This window comes from Rhineura floridana, chromosome 1 (genome assembly GCF_030035675.1).
Source record: "Rhineura floridana isolate rRhiFlo1 chromosome 1, rRhiFlo1.hap2, whole genome shotgun sequence".
In the NCBI taxonomy this organism is placed as follows: domain Eukaryota; kingdom Metazoa; phylum Chordata; class Lepidosauria; order Squamata; family Rhineuridae; genus Rhineura; species Rhineura floridana.
In genome coordinates this window covers 62,298,409-62,316,149 of record NC_084480.1, presented here as the reverse complement: position 1 = coordinate 62,316,149, position 17,741 = coordinate 62,298,409, and the positions used below count along the sequence as shown (strand labels likewise).

General features: G+C 37.1%; 1 protein-coding gene across 5 annotated transcripts in view; it reads left to right on the top strand.

Annotated features, from left to right (window-relative positions):
• The window catches only part of MCTP1 (multiple C2 and transmembrane domain containing 1), a 389,200-nt gene that overhangs the window by 197,800 nt on the left and 173,659 nt on the right, over positions 1-17,741 (top strand). For all 5 annotated transcript variants that reach the window (XM_061622414.1, XM_061622422.1, XM_061622406.1 and 2 more), the window contains 2 exons: positions 5,895-6,081; positions 10,390-10,483. In XM_061622414.1, coding sequence (XP_061478398.1) covers positions 5,895-6,081; positions 10,390-10,483 — 281 coding nt within the window. The remainder of the gene's footprint in view (positions 1-5,894; positions 6,082-10,389; positions 10,484-17,741) is intronic.

Below are 17,741 nucleotides of genomic sequence, written 5' to 3'. Positions count from 1 at the left end.
TGTGATGATGAGAAATGTAAAAATCCAAAATTGCTTGTCAAAATCTTTCTTTCACCTCCCTATCAAGTCTGGCTTACATCAATCTGGGAGTCCCCAGATCTTTACCTCTTTTCATTGAACCTTTGAGATTATCCCGGTCTTATAGTGCAATGACCCACGCTCTGTCAACTGTCTGAGATGATCTCAGTCCTATAGTGCAATGACCCATGCTCACTTGGTTGATGGTGCTGGCTCCTCCCCCCTTTGTTCAATTGAGGTTTCTCGTATAAAGGTTCGGAATGGAGTCAACCGAAACCCCCTCCTGCACCACTCTCAACCTCTTTCTCAAGCTCCAAAATGGAGAATTTTCAAATTACGTCTCCAACCTCTAACGTGGTACCCACGGAGGATGAAAGGTGATTGAGAGCTAAACGCAGAGGTTACTTGGTTTTATCCATCCCACTGCTAAAACCAAAACTGTGGAAGAAAAGCTTTTCACAATGAATTTAGGAGAAACTGTTAGTTGGACAGATGTTTATTGCAATAGAAACAAAATACTGATGGCCATCAGGAGAGAGTGCCCAGGGCCAGAGAGTGACCACAAAAGGGAAGTCTCTCTGCCTGTGGGACAGTTACACCCAATTTTATAAGCATGGCATACAACGCATCAAGATTACCATATTTGGAAGCAAGGTAAATATTCCCTTAAACGGATATTACACATATCCGGAGATGGGGTCTCCCTAAATTGAGTTAGGGTATCAGGCACAAGTCATAAAAATGTTTAGAGTCATATCCTGATGACTCCTTACTGTAAAATTAACTTCATTACAAAAATTTCCCTAACCACTTCTGCTTTTTTACACAGGGTTTGCAAGTCATGATGGTTTCTCCCTCTATGTCCTAATCCAGTGTAATAGCAAGCACTAAATTGCAAAGCATATCAAACTATATCATAAATGGAGATTTGACTACCTTTCACTAGCTTCCTGAGGAAGCTCGAGGCCCTGCTTCCTCACTTGTTTAAAACTCAAATATATGTATTTTTAGTCAGATTTTGAAAAGATTTAAAATACTGGTTAATAAATATGCCAGCATGAAGTTATAGTCGAGGCAAATAATAGGATTTTGTGGCCATTTAACAGGGACAGAGGTCTAGCAATGTTTATGTCCCTGAAGTTTTTATATCATCTAAGCTAGCAAATGGAAAAATGAGAGCTATGTTATGTGTACGCAAAAAATATGTGTTAAAGTGAAAGTTGCACTCTAAGCGGAATTTTTTAAATTGGTATGTCTCAACCATTTCTTACCTTCTTGAAATTTAACCATTTTGTAGACCTCACAATGCAGGCTCTGGGGACTTTCAGTCTTTTTGAATGGTTGTCATCTTTCTATATGCTCTTTGCCAGCATGTACCCGAATTCCCTTTGAGAATCTTGAACACTTACTCCATCATCAGTAAAGGATAGGTCTTCCTAAACCAGATGCTCTTCAGTCCCTGTTCTCCTTCCCCTGACAAGTCTTTCCCCCCCCTATGTTAAATAGCAGCAGTGCCTCCATTACAGGCCTGTTGTGACATAAGCAGGGTTATTGTGAGATAAATAGTTCAAGTGGAGCCTTATTCCAACCTCCTGCTACTTAAAAAAAAAAAAGCATTGGGGATGTCTGCTATCAAAAAGAACCTCTTCCATCCTGAAGAGCAGCCTCTACCATTTTGTACAGTCAGTGCTTGCATGTGATCACTGAGTTCACAAAAACATAAAGTAGTTGCCAGTTATGACAGCATACTTCCATGGCTGTTAACTGAACATTTCTGGGTCTTTGTTCATGATTGCCAGCAATGACATGTCTCTCCTCTAGATTGCCCTGCAGTGGTGGTAGGTGATTCCTTACTGCCTGTGAACTGCCTCCCCAGCCCTGCTGAATTAGCTAAGCAACCCAAATTTTGCAAAAGATCATACATCCCCACTAGCATTGTCTCAAGTGAGGGTGATAGTAATGTGCTGGTTTGCAGCAAGTCTGTTTTGTAGCATAGAAACAAATGTAGCATTCCACCTCCCCATTTGTGGTTTGCCTTCAGCTTTTAGAAAAGGAGAAAGGATGGGAGGCTTATATATCAAGCTGTAAAGAATTTCTCAGTGAGTCTCTTTGGAAATGTTACCAAATTTTGTTCTCTTGCAAATATTGGTACAAATAGTACTAATATTTTGAGCTGAAACTAAGATTTGGGACCATGTTCTTCTGAAGTTTAAATACAATGCTTAGTCTGCCTAAAAAACACACATGTATTTTCCCTGTCCTTTGTTTGACTTCATGGCAGTGATGTTAGACAGCTAATTTTAATCTGCTAATACTGAAGTAAAATTTTCAAATGAAGATGACTATCTTAATACTCCATGTAATCATTTAACTTTCTATCACTGTGTTTTTGAGCAATCATGACTCTACCACCTTTACAATGATCAGCTAATAAATCCCCATGATTGTTATAACTTTAACACATAACAGTAATCTGGTCAAATTGGCTGCTGACAGCTGCAATATATTTCCAGGAATGATTGCTGTCAGTGAACAAGTTGTTTCTGTGAATATACAGGATAAGTAAACCCCATGTAGTCTTAATTTTATTCTGTTGGAGTTATTTGCAGTCCAATACAGCAGGATTTATAGTGTTGTTTATTAGTATGAAACCATGCATGTTTATCTTCAAAATGACATTGATTTTTGGTCATATTTTTATGCCAAGGGATTACTGGTGACTGATTTATTTTCATCCTCTGTGAGTCAGCACTGTCCTTCCCAATAGATGGAAGCTCTGTGCTTGTTGGCAAGATGACACACATGGTGTTTTTTTGGGGGGGGGGGGAGAATAGTCCCATGCTACCATTAAATTCAGCTGGTATAGAAGTGTATTTATATATGGACAAAGTCTTCCATCATCTTTGTCCAACTTAACCTACCATAAAGGTTGTGGAAACCTATGGTAAGATATGATTAATCACCCCATCTTTCCCTGCACTTTTCATATCCACATTGTTATGGTTTTGCTACTCTACCATTTTCAAAGTAACTAAGAGGCTTTTAGAACACATATCAATAGAATTAGAAACACCACTGGTTCATGTGAATTATGACAGCTATTGTCATCTGAGGTGGACCTTAAAAAGGAACCATGAGCATTGCTGCAACAAGATTCCCTCCACACCAGAAGTGTTTCAGATTAGGATAACTGAGTCACTCTAGTTGAACAGGGGAACTATTTCAGATGGTGGATGATAGACCAGTTCCATGTTTTAAATAGATGCAAGTATTCTCTCAGAGTATCAGTATCTCTGGACAGTTTACTGCACTATTGCTATATATATGGAAGTTTGTTATTATGAATGCATGCTAAAGGCACAAGTCCACTTGTTTTTGCTGTTTTGAAATGTGACTTTGAATGTATCTAAGGGCAGGCCTTTGGTCCTTACTGAATGTCATGGAACATGATCAGGCAGGGGGTCGGTTCTCTTTTGTCCACATTCATGATAGTAATGCTGGTTGCATACTACATGAAACTCATGATGTCCAGCTAAATGTAGTAATAAGGGAATGCTGTTTGGTATTTCTTGGGAAGTAAGGTGGCTTTGTTTTCTTTTTCTGGAATAGAATTGCTCTTTTTCTGCCATGTTACATTTGCTGCTTATGTCACTTCACTTTTAGGCTGCCTAACTGGGATCCTAATTAAGAGTGCCTCAGTATATCCTGCAGCTGTAGCAGGGATTATATGGAAAATATTCTATGACTTGGAAACAATATTGGGGGCTAGAGAAATTAAATCTAGTTCTCTGGAATTTATGTGCTACTTTCAGCAGGATGCTCCTTCCCATGGAAAATTTAGTGTGAAAAGAGGATTGTGTTTGTGTGTGCATAGGCACAGCCCAAGTGGTCCATGTACAGGCCTCAGTTCATTTAAATGTTCTCTATGCAGTGCGTGTGTGTGTGTATGTGTGCACGTGCACAACAAATCAAAGTATTGTCAAACTCAGATTATTTAAAAGGTAAACCAATTCATCATTTTTAACTCAGAGATTTGTTTCTAATGAGGCACATACCAATTTATCTCTACTGAAAAATATTTTTCTTTAGTTCAATGGAGAAAAGGTGCAAAGGTTTACCACATACACTACAAAAATGACACATTGCAATGTGATAATATCCCTTATTCAACTGTATCTGATGTATTGTTCAGGTGGATTGGTGCATACAAGGGCTCTTATAGGATTCTAAAATAAGTGGAGGCTATATTGGACTGTGTTTGTACTATACATTTCACAATTAATCCCTTAGATTTTAATAGTGGGGTTTTAAGAGAGTTCAAATTAAGAATTGAGGTAATAACAAGGACATAGTGATCAATGAATGTTACAGCTGTATTTTCTCCCAATAGACTAGATCAGAAATCTCTGCTGTATTTTATGTTAATGGAAGTCCATCATCTTTCCAAGCTTTTATGTTGGTTTTTACTGTTCAGTTTTCCCCCCACATCAGCTTTGTTTAAGGATATGGTGATCCTGTGCTGATTTGATTCCTTCCTCCTCTGCAGTTACACTAAGGCACTTGCAGTTAACTGCGCTACAGTAGGTGTCCCACCGTGCCCATGACCCGGCTCTGTAAAATTACTAACATAATGATTATACATTGCTGGTATCTGGAAGTCTTTTCTGATTAACAGGTAGAGCCTATCTTGTTTTCAGCTTACAGTTGAAAACATTCAGAGGAGGTTTTAGAGAAAAATATATCAAAACCCTCAAATAGGGTGGGCAAATCTGTCAGTTATGGTTTCTCTCATTATTCCATTCTTACTTTCAGTTTTCCACATTTCTACTTCAGTTCTCAAATTTTTAAAAAATGCAAGTCCTCATTAAAATTCAGCAGCTTTTTAGTGTGAATTTATCTTAATATTCACCTTTGTATGCAATTTTGTGGAATATACACATTTTTGCAAAGTAATTTCCCCTAATATAATGCATTTTATATGTTATGTTCACTAATGCATGTGTCTTTATAGACACTTTACCCCAGTATATGTATTTTTGTACATATTAGCAATGCAAAATTCAGAGAAGTGTAAATTTTGAGGGATGGTGTTTCAGTTTGCATATTATTTCAGAAAGTGAAAATTGGGTTGGACTGTGAACTGAATCAAATTTCTCCCCCATCCCTACCATCAAACCATTATAACAGTGCTACTGTATGGGAATACCGACGGGAGAACTTCCATTAGCTTGGTTTGAACTAGGCTTAATAAACCTAGCTATCTTCCCCCCAAAATCAGAAAATTGCTGAGGTTTCCAAATTCAGAGTCTGTTGTGCTTCCAGTACTGACATATAGGGTTCAAAAATCTGCCTGTCTTCTTCCATTCCCACTTAGCAGGTGTTGGCTTGCTCCCTCCCTCTCCTAGTGCCTGGAATGCTGCAACACAAGGGTAGAGGTGCACCAAATTGGAATATGATCCAAGGTAAAGAAAAATGTTGGTGCAAATGGTACTCAGTTCAGAATATGGTAGAGCATTACACACTGGACAAACGTATATTCTGAACCAGGTATTTATTGATTTCAGTGACATCACTACTTAAGAATTTTAGAGAAGTTGTGATAAGTGAGGCACAAGCACATTTCGATTGTAGTGCTGTGCTTTTAAAGCATCTTTGCATTCACAGACAGCTATATAATTCTAGTGTATCTTAAAGATAGTTGTGCCATGTTTCAATGACAGAATGAGCTGAGTGGCAAAAAGAAATGAATCTGGACAGACTGCCTTCTAAAAACTGGGATGGCCACTTTTATTTATGTTTTGCATACCTGAGTGCATGTCATTTTATTCTGTTCTTGCAAAGATAGCCACATGTTAATAAAAAACATTTGTTTCTAGGTGCCAGGTTGACTTGTCGACCCTGAGTAAAGAACAAACTCATAAGCTGGAGTTGCCTCTGGAGGAAGGGGAAGGATTTCTGGTACTGCTGGTCACCTTGACTGCCTCAGCTGCAGTCAGCATCGCTGATTTCCCAATCAATGCCCTGGAGGACCTGAAGGAACAGGAAGAAATATTAAAGAGATATGTATGTAGTGCCTGTCTCTTGCTCCTACTGCATATGATTACAAATATGATAAACAGTGAACTGTCAAATAAATATATTAAGTTATGAATGGGAAAGATGGCCTATTAGTAGTAAAAACCATTCAAGTTGTTGATTTTTCAGAACGTTGATTTAATACTGCAGGCTTACATTAGTTAGATTAATATCTACAAGTAATGCTTAGATTCTGTTTGTAATAGCCACAATTCATTGTTCTGAATATTGTTCTACTAGTTCTTTCGAATTAGTTTTTGTTCAGTGCTTTTCAACTTCAGTCATTAGGTGATTTTACTTTATCACTGTTCTCAGATGAAAAATTAATGCCATAATTAACAAGTTATCCCATCGAATTTTGCCATTAGCAAGTCAGGTAGCTTTAAGAGTCCAATAATAAATAGACCTGCTTTGCCAGTCTTTTTAATGTTAAGATAACTTTAACCTTCATAAACGTGCAAGAATGGAGGAATGATCCAATATAACAATTATGACAGTAAATTTAAAAATTGTGTTTAAATATTTTGAAAAGAAATATTTCCCAGCATTCTCATAGCATGTAAGCTTCTGTGTAGTTTTAGTAAAGCAACAGCAAGGGGAGCTCTTACTCCAGCATTTATCAATACTGAATTCACTAAAACTGACTTTCTAGACACAAAGAATAAAGAAGAAAGCTATTTTCACCTAAAATTACAAAGCTTTTATTGTACAGTGCTGCCAGGTGTTTAGAAGGCTTCTCTAGACACTCTGCCATTAAACCCAAGCTCTAACAAAGGGATGTTTAATTTTTTTTTATTTTAAAATATTCCTATTCCCTGGCTGACATCCTTTCAATAACTGAATTTAATAAAGATGTACCTTATCAGGCTCTGCAGATAACATGAAGTGCTAGTACTAATGCTGTACAATATTCTTCAAACAGATTAGCAGGATGTGCGCTTCAGCAAATTTATTCTACCTATCTCCACTGAATCAGCTGTCTGCTGGTGCTTGTACAAATCATATACCAATAGTGTTATCATAAACACATTTTAATAGAGGTGACTTAGCAAGGCTAAACATTATATTTCCTAAACCAACTGAGAGCTAAGATACAGTGTACTATGTCTGAAAAATAATAATTATAAGTATTATTTCAGGTTTTGGTATCAACCAAGACAGTCTGTTTTGTCAGACTACATCTTAATAGATATAATGCATTTCTGATGGATTAATTGTAGTGATACATATTTTGATACCGAGTAGAGAGAATAATATTTTTCTGCTTTATCAGGTTATAGGTGAAACAAGTGATACTGGCTATTTTGATAATTGTATAACATTACATTGGTTCTCTTTTGAACCTTATGCCATTTTTGCACCCCACCTCCAATTCAGTCAATGGTATAAACAATATTGATAATATAAAAACAAGATAACGCCTTTTTTTTAAAAAAAAAAAGAGAAAAAAAGTCTGGCATGGCATTTTATCACCATGACTGTTTCAGACATTGTATGTTTACTAACAAACTGAATTAGTTTGTTCAGTAACATGACCCATACATAGATACAGAAAGACAGGATAAAGAACTTGAGCACAATATTTGTAGAACTCATTGCAATTCCTATATATTGTTGCCCATTTTATCTTCAGTGTTTTTTGGTGCCATCTTTTTTGGAATATTCAGTAAATTATTACTGTGCAACTAGCAAGATACAGGAATCTTTTTATCAGGTTTATTTTGTAGATTTTTGACAGTTTCCTAGAGATTCTTTTCCATTTTAAAATGCATTTTTGCCTATTCTTGAGACAGAAGCCAGTAAATGAGCTGACCCTGCCATCAGATCAAATAGCATTGCAAAATGACTCTATTACTGTCATTTCACCATTTGTAGCTGAACATCAGAGCCCTACAAATTAAACAGGCATTAAGGTTTGAACCATTATTTTATCACTATTGTATGAAAAGCTTAATTCCTTTTGGGGTGGGGGAGGAGGAGGGCCATAATGGGTAGGAGACCAAGAGAGAGATTGTATGACCTTTTCAGAACGGGTATGCTGAACCCCTGCTCCCCCTTGTCACAGTTTAAAAACCAGAGAAGCTAGTTTAGTGAAGAAGTTGTTAGCATTCCATTTTTATTATGACATTTCACAGTCATCCGATTTAATGTCCCTTGACCGGATTGTCCACCGTGAGACGATGGGCTTGAAATGTTATTTAGAGCATTGATAAAAGGTGAGCAGTTCTAAGATGACAGCGAGTCATAAGGCTGGTGGTGTGACATTAATTTTCTCCATAACAAAGATGGAATAAGACGTCATGGTGACAAGCTGTCAATCAGAACTGGCCCCTCAGTGTATCTCAATGCCATAGGATGGGGTATTGGTTCTCCCATAATAGAGCTGAACTGAGATGCTCTCCCTGACAGCTGCTGCAGCCATACAGAAAATATATTATACAGCCTTTCATTAAAAAAATAAAGAGGACTCATCTCCAGAGCATTTCAATCTTTTCCCATCTATTGAGGGCTGAAAGGATTCTCAGCAAATCATAGATTTCTCTGCTATGGAAATTTCAGGTCTCCGATACTATCCAGGTTTTGAGGCCTTCAATAATAATCATAAATAAGAAAGCTGACAATCAGCTGATAAATCATTACTTTAAGTTGCATGTTTAAAGAAATGTATTAAAGTAATTTGCTTTTCACAACATCCTACAATAATATTCTGTAGTATGTCACTGGCCCAGATTGTCAGAATGTGCAGTAAATTGCTCTATATCAGCTGACTAGCTGAATCTAAAAGTTCAAACTATAATTACCCCACAGAGCCCTGACAAATAGTACCAAGTGAAATCCTGCAATGCTTTCATGTGCATGGTGTGTATGTGAAGTGCATGCAGCTGAACAAAATTCAATCTGTGCTTTTGTTTTTGTCTTGTGAGCTAAATATAGTTTCAAAACAAACATTTAATTTCTCATGCCTGCTCTCCTTGTTCTGCATATGTGAGAACTGAAAAATATCTGAATTAAGATACAAAGCCACCAAATCTTCTTGAGAATTGTAGCAAATGGCACACTACCAGCAAACATCTGTATTCTGATGCTATCTATAACATAACTTTGAGAACCAGGCAGTTTGGAATCATACAGAGTTTATTTGTGTTTGATCCTATGATTAAACAAATTTCTGATGATGGGCAAATATTAAGAAATTTATAATAAATAGCATGTGTTTCTATAGAAAGCTATAGATATAAACGCATTCATATGTGAAAATTGATGTGCCATATAACTGCATTGCCTCGGCTCAGTATGCCAAGGTCAGACCTTCTCTATACACAATAAGTGTCTTAGGGGATTTATATTGTGGGCTTTGTGTGTGACTCTTATTGGTAAAAGTGTTTGTCTAACACTTTAATAGTTGATATTTCAAGCAGAAAATATTCCTTTTTTCTTGAGCAATATACCACTAATGATGATCAATTAAGCAGCAACATAGCAGAATGGAAAATTAATGTGTACTTTTATTAAATCCAACTTTGCTTTGCTATCAGGCCTTAGTGCATTAAAATGTTTAGACATCCTGTTTGTTCTTGATACTTCCTGTTTGTTTTTATAAATTACCAATTTTATTTTGAAAACCTAAACTTTGTTATAAAACATTTTATTATATTTGGAAAAATGATCAGCTATTGATTATATAGCTTTATTTATCTAATACATAGTTTTATACCAAACCTGAATGAAAAATTAATGAGCATAAATTATTGAATTTAGTTAGTAATATTTTTGCTAAGATATCAGGAAGCTGTTTTGAATATAACTTTCTTTAGAAGCTTGTGTGTGTATAGAAAGTTAAGTATAGTCTTGTTCTATATACTCCCCCAAACAAGCATGTACTTGCAATTTAAACATTGGCTTCTGAAGTTTGTCTCAAGAATCGGATGTATCTCAGACTTATTTTATACAGACATATTTTTGATGCATTGTGACTTGGGGCATTAGTATCATTTTGGTGCACTATTTATTCCAATTAAATATTGATATGATGATTGATATAATGATTGAAATAATGCACCAACATGAAACTGAAAGGTGAGTATTCTGGTTTAGAACTCTTAAAATCAAATACCGGTGGTGGAAACAGAATAGAAACTAGGATATACTGAAAATGTGAAGTTGACTTCCAGTAATAAGATTTTAAAATAATTAAACCACTGCTGTAAAATCTGGTAGAAGAGGGAATCTCTTTGCCTGTTTTCCCTCCCTTTGCAACTCTTCCTAACTTCATAGTTTTGTGTGTGTGTGTTCTAGAGTCTAGTGCGGATGTTTCATAACATGAAGGATGTGGGATTTCTCCAGGTGAAGGTTATCAGAGCAGAAGGTTTGATGGCAGCTGACGTTACAGGCAAGAACTTCAATTTTTGTGGTGATAATTATCCTGTTAAAGCATTTATGGTTAATAGTCTTTTACAAAACCAGCACTGCAGACAGGATAGAAAACTTAAGTTTGCTAGGATTTTTGGTAATGACGAACTCATTCTTCTCGTATTTCTATTTGTGCTTGTGTGTTTTAAAGTAACTTTGCAAACAAATCTGTGACTGGGCTTTTGAAGCCTAGAAACTTACTGAAAATTTTAAATGAAAGGGATTATGATGAAACAATGCATCACAGACCTTCCACAGACATGAGTTTCATGTTGTTCAGCTTCATTCTCAGTGAGCTACAACAGATACCAAGTGATCAAACAAAACTGAATTAAGTATATTACAAGGTAAAATTATCACTTGTTCATGGTATGGCAAGTTAATATAAAGCAGTCTTTTAAAAATGTGAAAGCAGAGGAGGACTTGAAATACAGCTTCAAAATAGTATGTTTGTGATAGATCTCCCTCTGAAAATGTAGTATATCTACTTTAGCACTCTGGATTATATCATCATGCATGTTGCCTTATTTGTTTATTTTATTACATTTATGTGATTCCATTCTTCCATGGAATTCAAGGAAGGATATATAGGGGTCTCAGGTTGTCCCACATCTGGGTGCTGATAAGACACAGATGTGCTTTAGTTTTACAGGATTGCTGAATCATGTGTCATCTTATAAAGCAGAGATACTACATGCCAAAAATGCTGCATAGAGGTAGTTCATGTTCTTTAGTTGCAGGGAGTTGGATCAAAGGTGGATATCTATCCTATGTATTCACAGTGAAGTAGTTCACTGTACAGAATTATCACTTCATATTCCAGCAAGCATTTTCTTAATTTGACCTCTTTAAGGATTTAACAGTTGCTTTTCTCCCCTGTTGGTTTGTATGTATGCCATTCTGCCAAGGTACCCAAGGCAGTTTACAGTTTTAAAATACTAAAATAAATGTGACTGGTGCAGTCCCTGGTGTTGTCTGTGCCTGCCTGCCTTGCTCTTTTCTTTCTTCCCGCAGGGCAGATGCTGTCCATTGGACCTGTGGTGATGGAGCAGTCTGATTGGAATAGGCCCTGATATTGTCTTTTCCTGCCCCCCCTCACTCTCTTCCTCATAGGGCAGATGGTATCTGTTGGCCCTGGGGGCGGGGAGGAGACATTATAATAATACCATTATTAGTTACTTAAAGCATTTTAAGATTTTTAGTAGTCTATTGTGAGCTGCTGTGAGTACTCTCTGGTACAGAAAAGCAGGATAGAAATCTAGTCACTTGCATCTGAGGGTGGAAGCAAATAGTATTCCATTTCTGAATCAAGAAGAGGATAGTCTGCTGCAGTTGCCTGTTTCTTCACTGAAGAGATCTTGCTCATTTGGAGGGGGAGGATTTATTTTCCCATCCTGTGTGTGATCCTCTGCTATAGCATATAGGGATGGAAAGATGTATCAGTTTTGGTTCTCTCCGTTTCCAATTTTTCCAATCTTATATTCAGTTTCCCATATTTCAGCAATTTGGTTTTTTTTAAAAAAAAATCCTCATAAAAATTCTACAGCATTTTAGTGTGGGTTTCTCGTAAGAAACACATTCTTGTGTATATTAGTCAAAACTGCCTACATTTTTGCAAGCAATTTCTTGTCATACAATGCATTTTTGTATGCTGTTTTCACTCATATATTCATTTTTATACACACTTTCTGTAACATTTACATTTTTGTAAACATGGCAAGTGAACTGCATTGCAAAATTCAAATAAGTGCAAATTTCAAAGGGTGGTTGTGTTCGGTTTTCATATGGTTTTGGAGCGTGCAAATTTGATAGATTTGGCTTGAAATATAAACAAAATCGAGGTTCTCGCCCATCCCTAACAGCATGTTACAGTTGTTTCTGCATGTTCGAAAGCTCATCTGCATGTGTAAGAATCCCTAGCTGCCCAGGGTAGGCAATTTGGCTTAGGACGAACTATTTCAGAATGTTTTGGGTTTATCTTAATATTGATGATAATGCAATGAGCACATGGCTTTCCTTTTTTCTTTAGTGCCAAATATGCAAAAATCATCTTGATATAACTAGCACTTTACCTCACAAATGTGATATACGTTAGAGTATATACGCGTGTTCTGGCAATTTGTACAGGCTAAATTAAATGGCATGTCTAAGTAGATGTCATTTGAGTGAAGATCCATGACTATGTAACGATATTACATAGGCAACACTGTGTATTTCCTTGAGAGTTAGGTCACTGGACTGAGTGAGTGGGCCTGATTTCTAAATAAACATGCTTAGGGTTGTGTTGCTTATGGTTTCTTTGGTATGAAAAGGGTACAGTCTTCCTTTAGAATAATACATCAGTAGTGTAAGAAATATGAAATATACAGTTTTCTTTAGAAGTTCTAAAAGGGACTTTTCCCCTCATTTCTCAATACCATTCTCTTCTTTGGAGGGCCCCGAAAAAAATGTCTAAATATTCCTTTGACCTTAAAATCCAATGTGATCTTAATAGTATCTGTGTGTTTGGGGGAGGGAGTGTTCAGAGAGCAAAAGGAAAATTCACAGTGACCTTATTCAGTCCTGGTCTTTTCCTGAGCATCATGTCATCTATGCTGACTGTAAAATTTTGGAAAGACTGTTTGAGTCATTCATATATTTGCATAACTGCCAGAAGAACCCCGTCAGCTTTGCCGTTTGACAAATCATATTCATACTTCACCTGAAATATGCTCACCAGAAATAGAAAATAATATTTCAAGATGAAGCATTTTTCTTTAAATGTTTTGTTTTGTATTCCACAAAGGTCTGCATTCCAAATTATCATATTTGCAATGAGGTGGAAAACACTGGGAAGACATTTTATGTGCTTCCATGTTCAGGTATGAACAACATTTAGAATAAATTGATTATAAGTAAGTTTATGTTATTAGGTTGATTTCAGTGCTTCTTGTTCACACTTGCAAGTGTTGAGCCTGACACAGTTTTAATGCTTCATCTTATAGTATTAAATTGATTGCCAATGATTCTATGAGCACAATCTGACTATGCAAGTGTTTGCATACATACCCAGTCGATCACTGTGCTCTGCAGGTGAGGGCCTCTTGCAGATACCATCTTATCAGGAGGTCCATTCTGCATAGGGTTGCCAGGTCAGAAGCATCCCAAACCCTGAGATTTCAGGGGCGTGCCCTAGTGATGTCATGGGGGCAGGCCCTAGTGATGTCATTAAGCATGCTATGTTAACCATCAACCATAATTACTTGGAGCATACCACTTAAAGAAAAAAATTTCCAGGTCCAGCTGAAGTGGTAGGATCATTCCTTCTCACCTGCATAGAGAACCTGGGTAACGAACATTTAATCTAGCCTATTTGCTTCTGGCAAGAAGGGTTTAAGTGTCCTCAGGCCAGGCCAGTCACCAGAAGGCAATTGTAGGAAGAAAGCCTAGTGTTGTGGAGATGTTAGATGGGAGCATTCAGGAGTAAAGATGGATGCCCCTGAAGACTGCAATTCTAAACACACTTACTAAAGGACTCAGCCCCATAGAACTGAGCAGGACTTACTTCTGAGTAGATATTGTTAGGATTGTACTGTTGGTAAGGCTTGACTAGGGATCCTCTGCAACGATATCCATATCAAAGCAGGGTTGTCAACCCCCTGCTTGGAATGCCCTGCCTGCCTTTTAACATGGCTGCACCAAACGTCTTTACAGACTTGACCCTTCACTGCAGAGAGAGGTTTGAGATATGAGTAAAAGTTAAGAAGATTCTGCTCTTTCCTGCCTACTCTGTGGGCTGCTATAAACTCACTTTTGACAGCCAACCCAATTCCAGTGAGTAATAATTGACACAGAGAAAACACACATGGTTTGGTCTACCTTCACAGGCAGTAGATTGGGAACAACAGCAATTGAAGCCACACTTCCCAGAATGTGAATACTCTTTTACCACTATTGGGCAAGAAATAAACCATCATGCAAATAACAAGGTGAAATGGGGTTTAGCTATTTCCTGGGGGTCAACAAATCTTGTCAATCACAACCCTGACTTCACTTATTGGCTAAAAATCTGAAAGGGCAGGGGTTAGAGCAGCTGGTACTAACAGAAGTTGCGGGGGCAGCGGCTGACAGTTTGGTTTATATCGTTTGAACCAGACCACCTAGAAACTTAATTTTTAAAAAATACAATAGCTAAGAGTCCAGAGAGACCTGGAGAGGACCCCCAAAAAAACAGATTCTCCAGGCAAAAACTGGAGACCTGGCAACCCTAATTCTACACAACATAGGAAATGGACCTTTAGGGTTGTGGCACCTCCCCTTAAGTATTATACAGGCACCATCACTGTTATATTTTTGGCCCTACTGAAGACCTTCATCCTTCACCAAGCCATTTAAGTAGAGACCTTATCCCAGTCTGTGTTGGAATTGCTTTTTAATATGTTTTTAAACCTTTTTTTAAAAAAATTAAAGGATGTGTTTTAATATATTTTAAAGTTTGTTTTTATGATGTTTTAAAGTGTTTTTAGTGCTTTTGTTTGCCGCACTGGGCTCCTCCTGGGAGGAAGGGTGGGATATAAATCAAATAAATAAATAAAATATTTCACAGATAAACATAAAAGTAGTGTATGTAGAATTATACATAAATAGATTGTGAAATAGTAAATCAAATAGTTGTATGTGTGAATTGGGCTAGTTTTTTTAATGTTTACATGGGAATATGTCCTAGTCAGTGCTTAGTTACTGCCTTCACTTCTATAATGGAAGAAAGACTGGATATAAAATGTAGGAAAATAAAATAATAAATGTAATAAATAAATTAGAGTCTTATTTCCCAGTAAACATGTTTGTTTTGCAGAAAAACAGATTATTACTTTGATTGTTTCAAACATTTCCAGTGTTTAAGAGCCAAAACCCTTAGCTACAATTTGTATAATTTTGTTTTAAGGAAGATTCTACCATTAAGCAAAGTGGGGATTTTTTTTTTAAGGAATAGCTCGATTTGCATGTAATGCTAAACCAAACCATGTCTTAGCATGAACAAGCATACATGCTGGTTCCTAGGGCGAAGATAACAGACTCTGCACTTGCTGCAGCTGTGCTACCCGGGGCTAAGCCATGATTTTAGTGCTGCTTCCAAATCCAACCCTTGGTTTGTCTGGGGTGAGACTCACCCCAGACAAGCCATGAGTTTGTAACCAACATTTGTTCTTGGTTTACTGCTCATGGTTTCGGGGAGATAAACCACAAGAACTTTGGGAACTGTCACACAAGTACTAGCAGAAAGCTTTTAGCAGTGCAACACCAGAGTATGTTGGAGTTGTGTTGCAGTACAAGGGACCTGGTGATTAAGAAAGATACAAGCTGAGGCCATGTAAAATCTTGAAAAAAACCTGTGGAAAAAGTTTCATAAAAGAGCTTATGTGAATGAAATAACTTTTCTGGTTTGGGGGAAGTCACTGTTCTCATACAGCACTAGTTTGGAAATATTCCTCCATAAGCAGAAGAGGTTTCCTACTAGTGGATGACTTGTTTGGATCCATGCCAAGGCTGTGAGGAATCTGGGTTGCATTGGTGCATATGTAATGTGAAATGATATTTTTATGCCAGGAGGTGGTGGAAGGTGGGAGTAGAAGAGTGTGCATTCTTAAAGTGATCTCCCATTTGCAAATGCACCAAATCTTAGTGTCTTACAAAAATCACATCATCATACATCATTCTTGGAGTTATGCATGCACATTTTTATCAGGCAGAAAAAGCTTAAGAAAAACCTCCTGGACTTGGATATAGAATTATCCTAAGTGCTATAAATATATTTATTACACAGGAAATTGTTCTCCTAGTTCAAGGGTGGGCTGGTATGCAGCCTGTGAAAGACATATGATCCTCTGAGCACTTCTTTCTGTGTTGGACTGAAACTTGAGAAACCAAATATCTTTGATCATTCAGTTGCTGTACTTGCACAGTGGCATATAGAGTTAGGTGATACAAGGGAGTAGTTCGTCTCTAGCACGAAATCTCATCTTCAGTATAGGCATAACAGCAACCATTGGGATTGTGATGCAGATCTTGGCAACATATCATATTCCCACTGCAAAAGCATGGTTCTGTGCCTGTGTCTATGGAAGTTGGTAGATTTTAGGACACTTCAATGAATGCTTAAACTATAGTGCTATACACATTGTGTGCTACCACTACAGATGAAGAGGCTCATAGGACTGGGATTTGGCAAACAAAAGAATTCTAGCCCTCAAAAGTTTTATGCTCACAAGTTTGTAAAGGTCATGAAAACTTTCAGTAAAAGGGACCCGATATTCGTCTTATTTTCAAATCTCATGGCTCTTATATGTTTTGTGATATTTGAGGAAGTATTTCAAAGTTTTCTCATGAGTTAAAGAATTAGAACCTTATTTCTGAATAAATGCACCACTTAGCTTGGTACCAATACAATAAAGGAAATAGTTATATTAAATACATGTAGCTGAAATATGCAAATCCTTTTTTGAATCCCTAGCTTTGAATTTGTTGGTAACAAACAAGTTTCCTATGTTTGCCCTAATGAAGAAAGGACAGAGAATCTTCACAAGGAAAGCAGTGCAAAATTGATAAAAATTATTCATTGAATAAATGGCAAGAGAGTGAGAAAATTGTCACAGTTTCTTCAGATAAATTTACATTTTGATTATTAATAATCCTAAAGAGAGAGAGAATGAGAGAGCATGGAACTCAACTTGCCATGAAGTTAGCAAAAATCAATTTAGGCTTACAATCCAGGAGCAAGGAGACTCCAATCTGTTGGCCTAATGTGTGACATCAGGTATGGGGCAGGTAAGGTTATGGTTACAAAGTAATAATCAGGAACTTAAAATGAATTCCTGATTGTTCCTTGGCTTGATGTTGGGTGATGTGGTGGCCCTGCCCACCTGTCAAAGTTGGTCCATAGGGGTGGTGTAATTAAGGCCAGTTCCCTCCCCCCTTGCTATCCACACCTGAGAGTAAATGCAGTTTAATTTTATGGTACATATGTCTGAACAGACATGCATAAGATTGCTCTGTTAGCCTTTTTCTTTTTTTACCTATTGTGGATTGTCTCTTATTCCCCAGGAAGAAAATTAAAGCTTCCAAGTGGAGGGCAACAGCTAGACAGCTGGTAGAAAGCAAAACAAGGAACCCAGTAAAATCCAGTTAAATTGGGTCAATTATTTGCAGTGCAATAAAAAGTAATTATTTATATTTAGAATCTCCATTTAAGAAATGCTAAC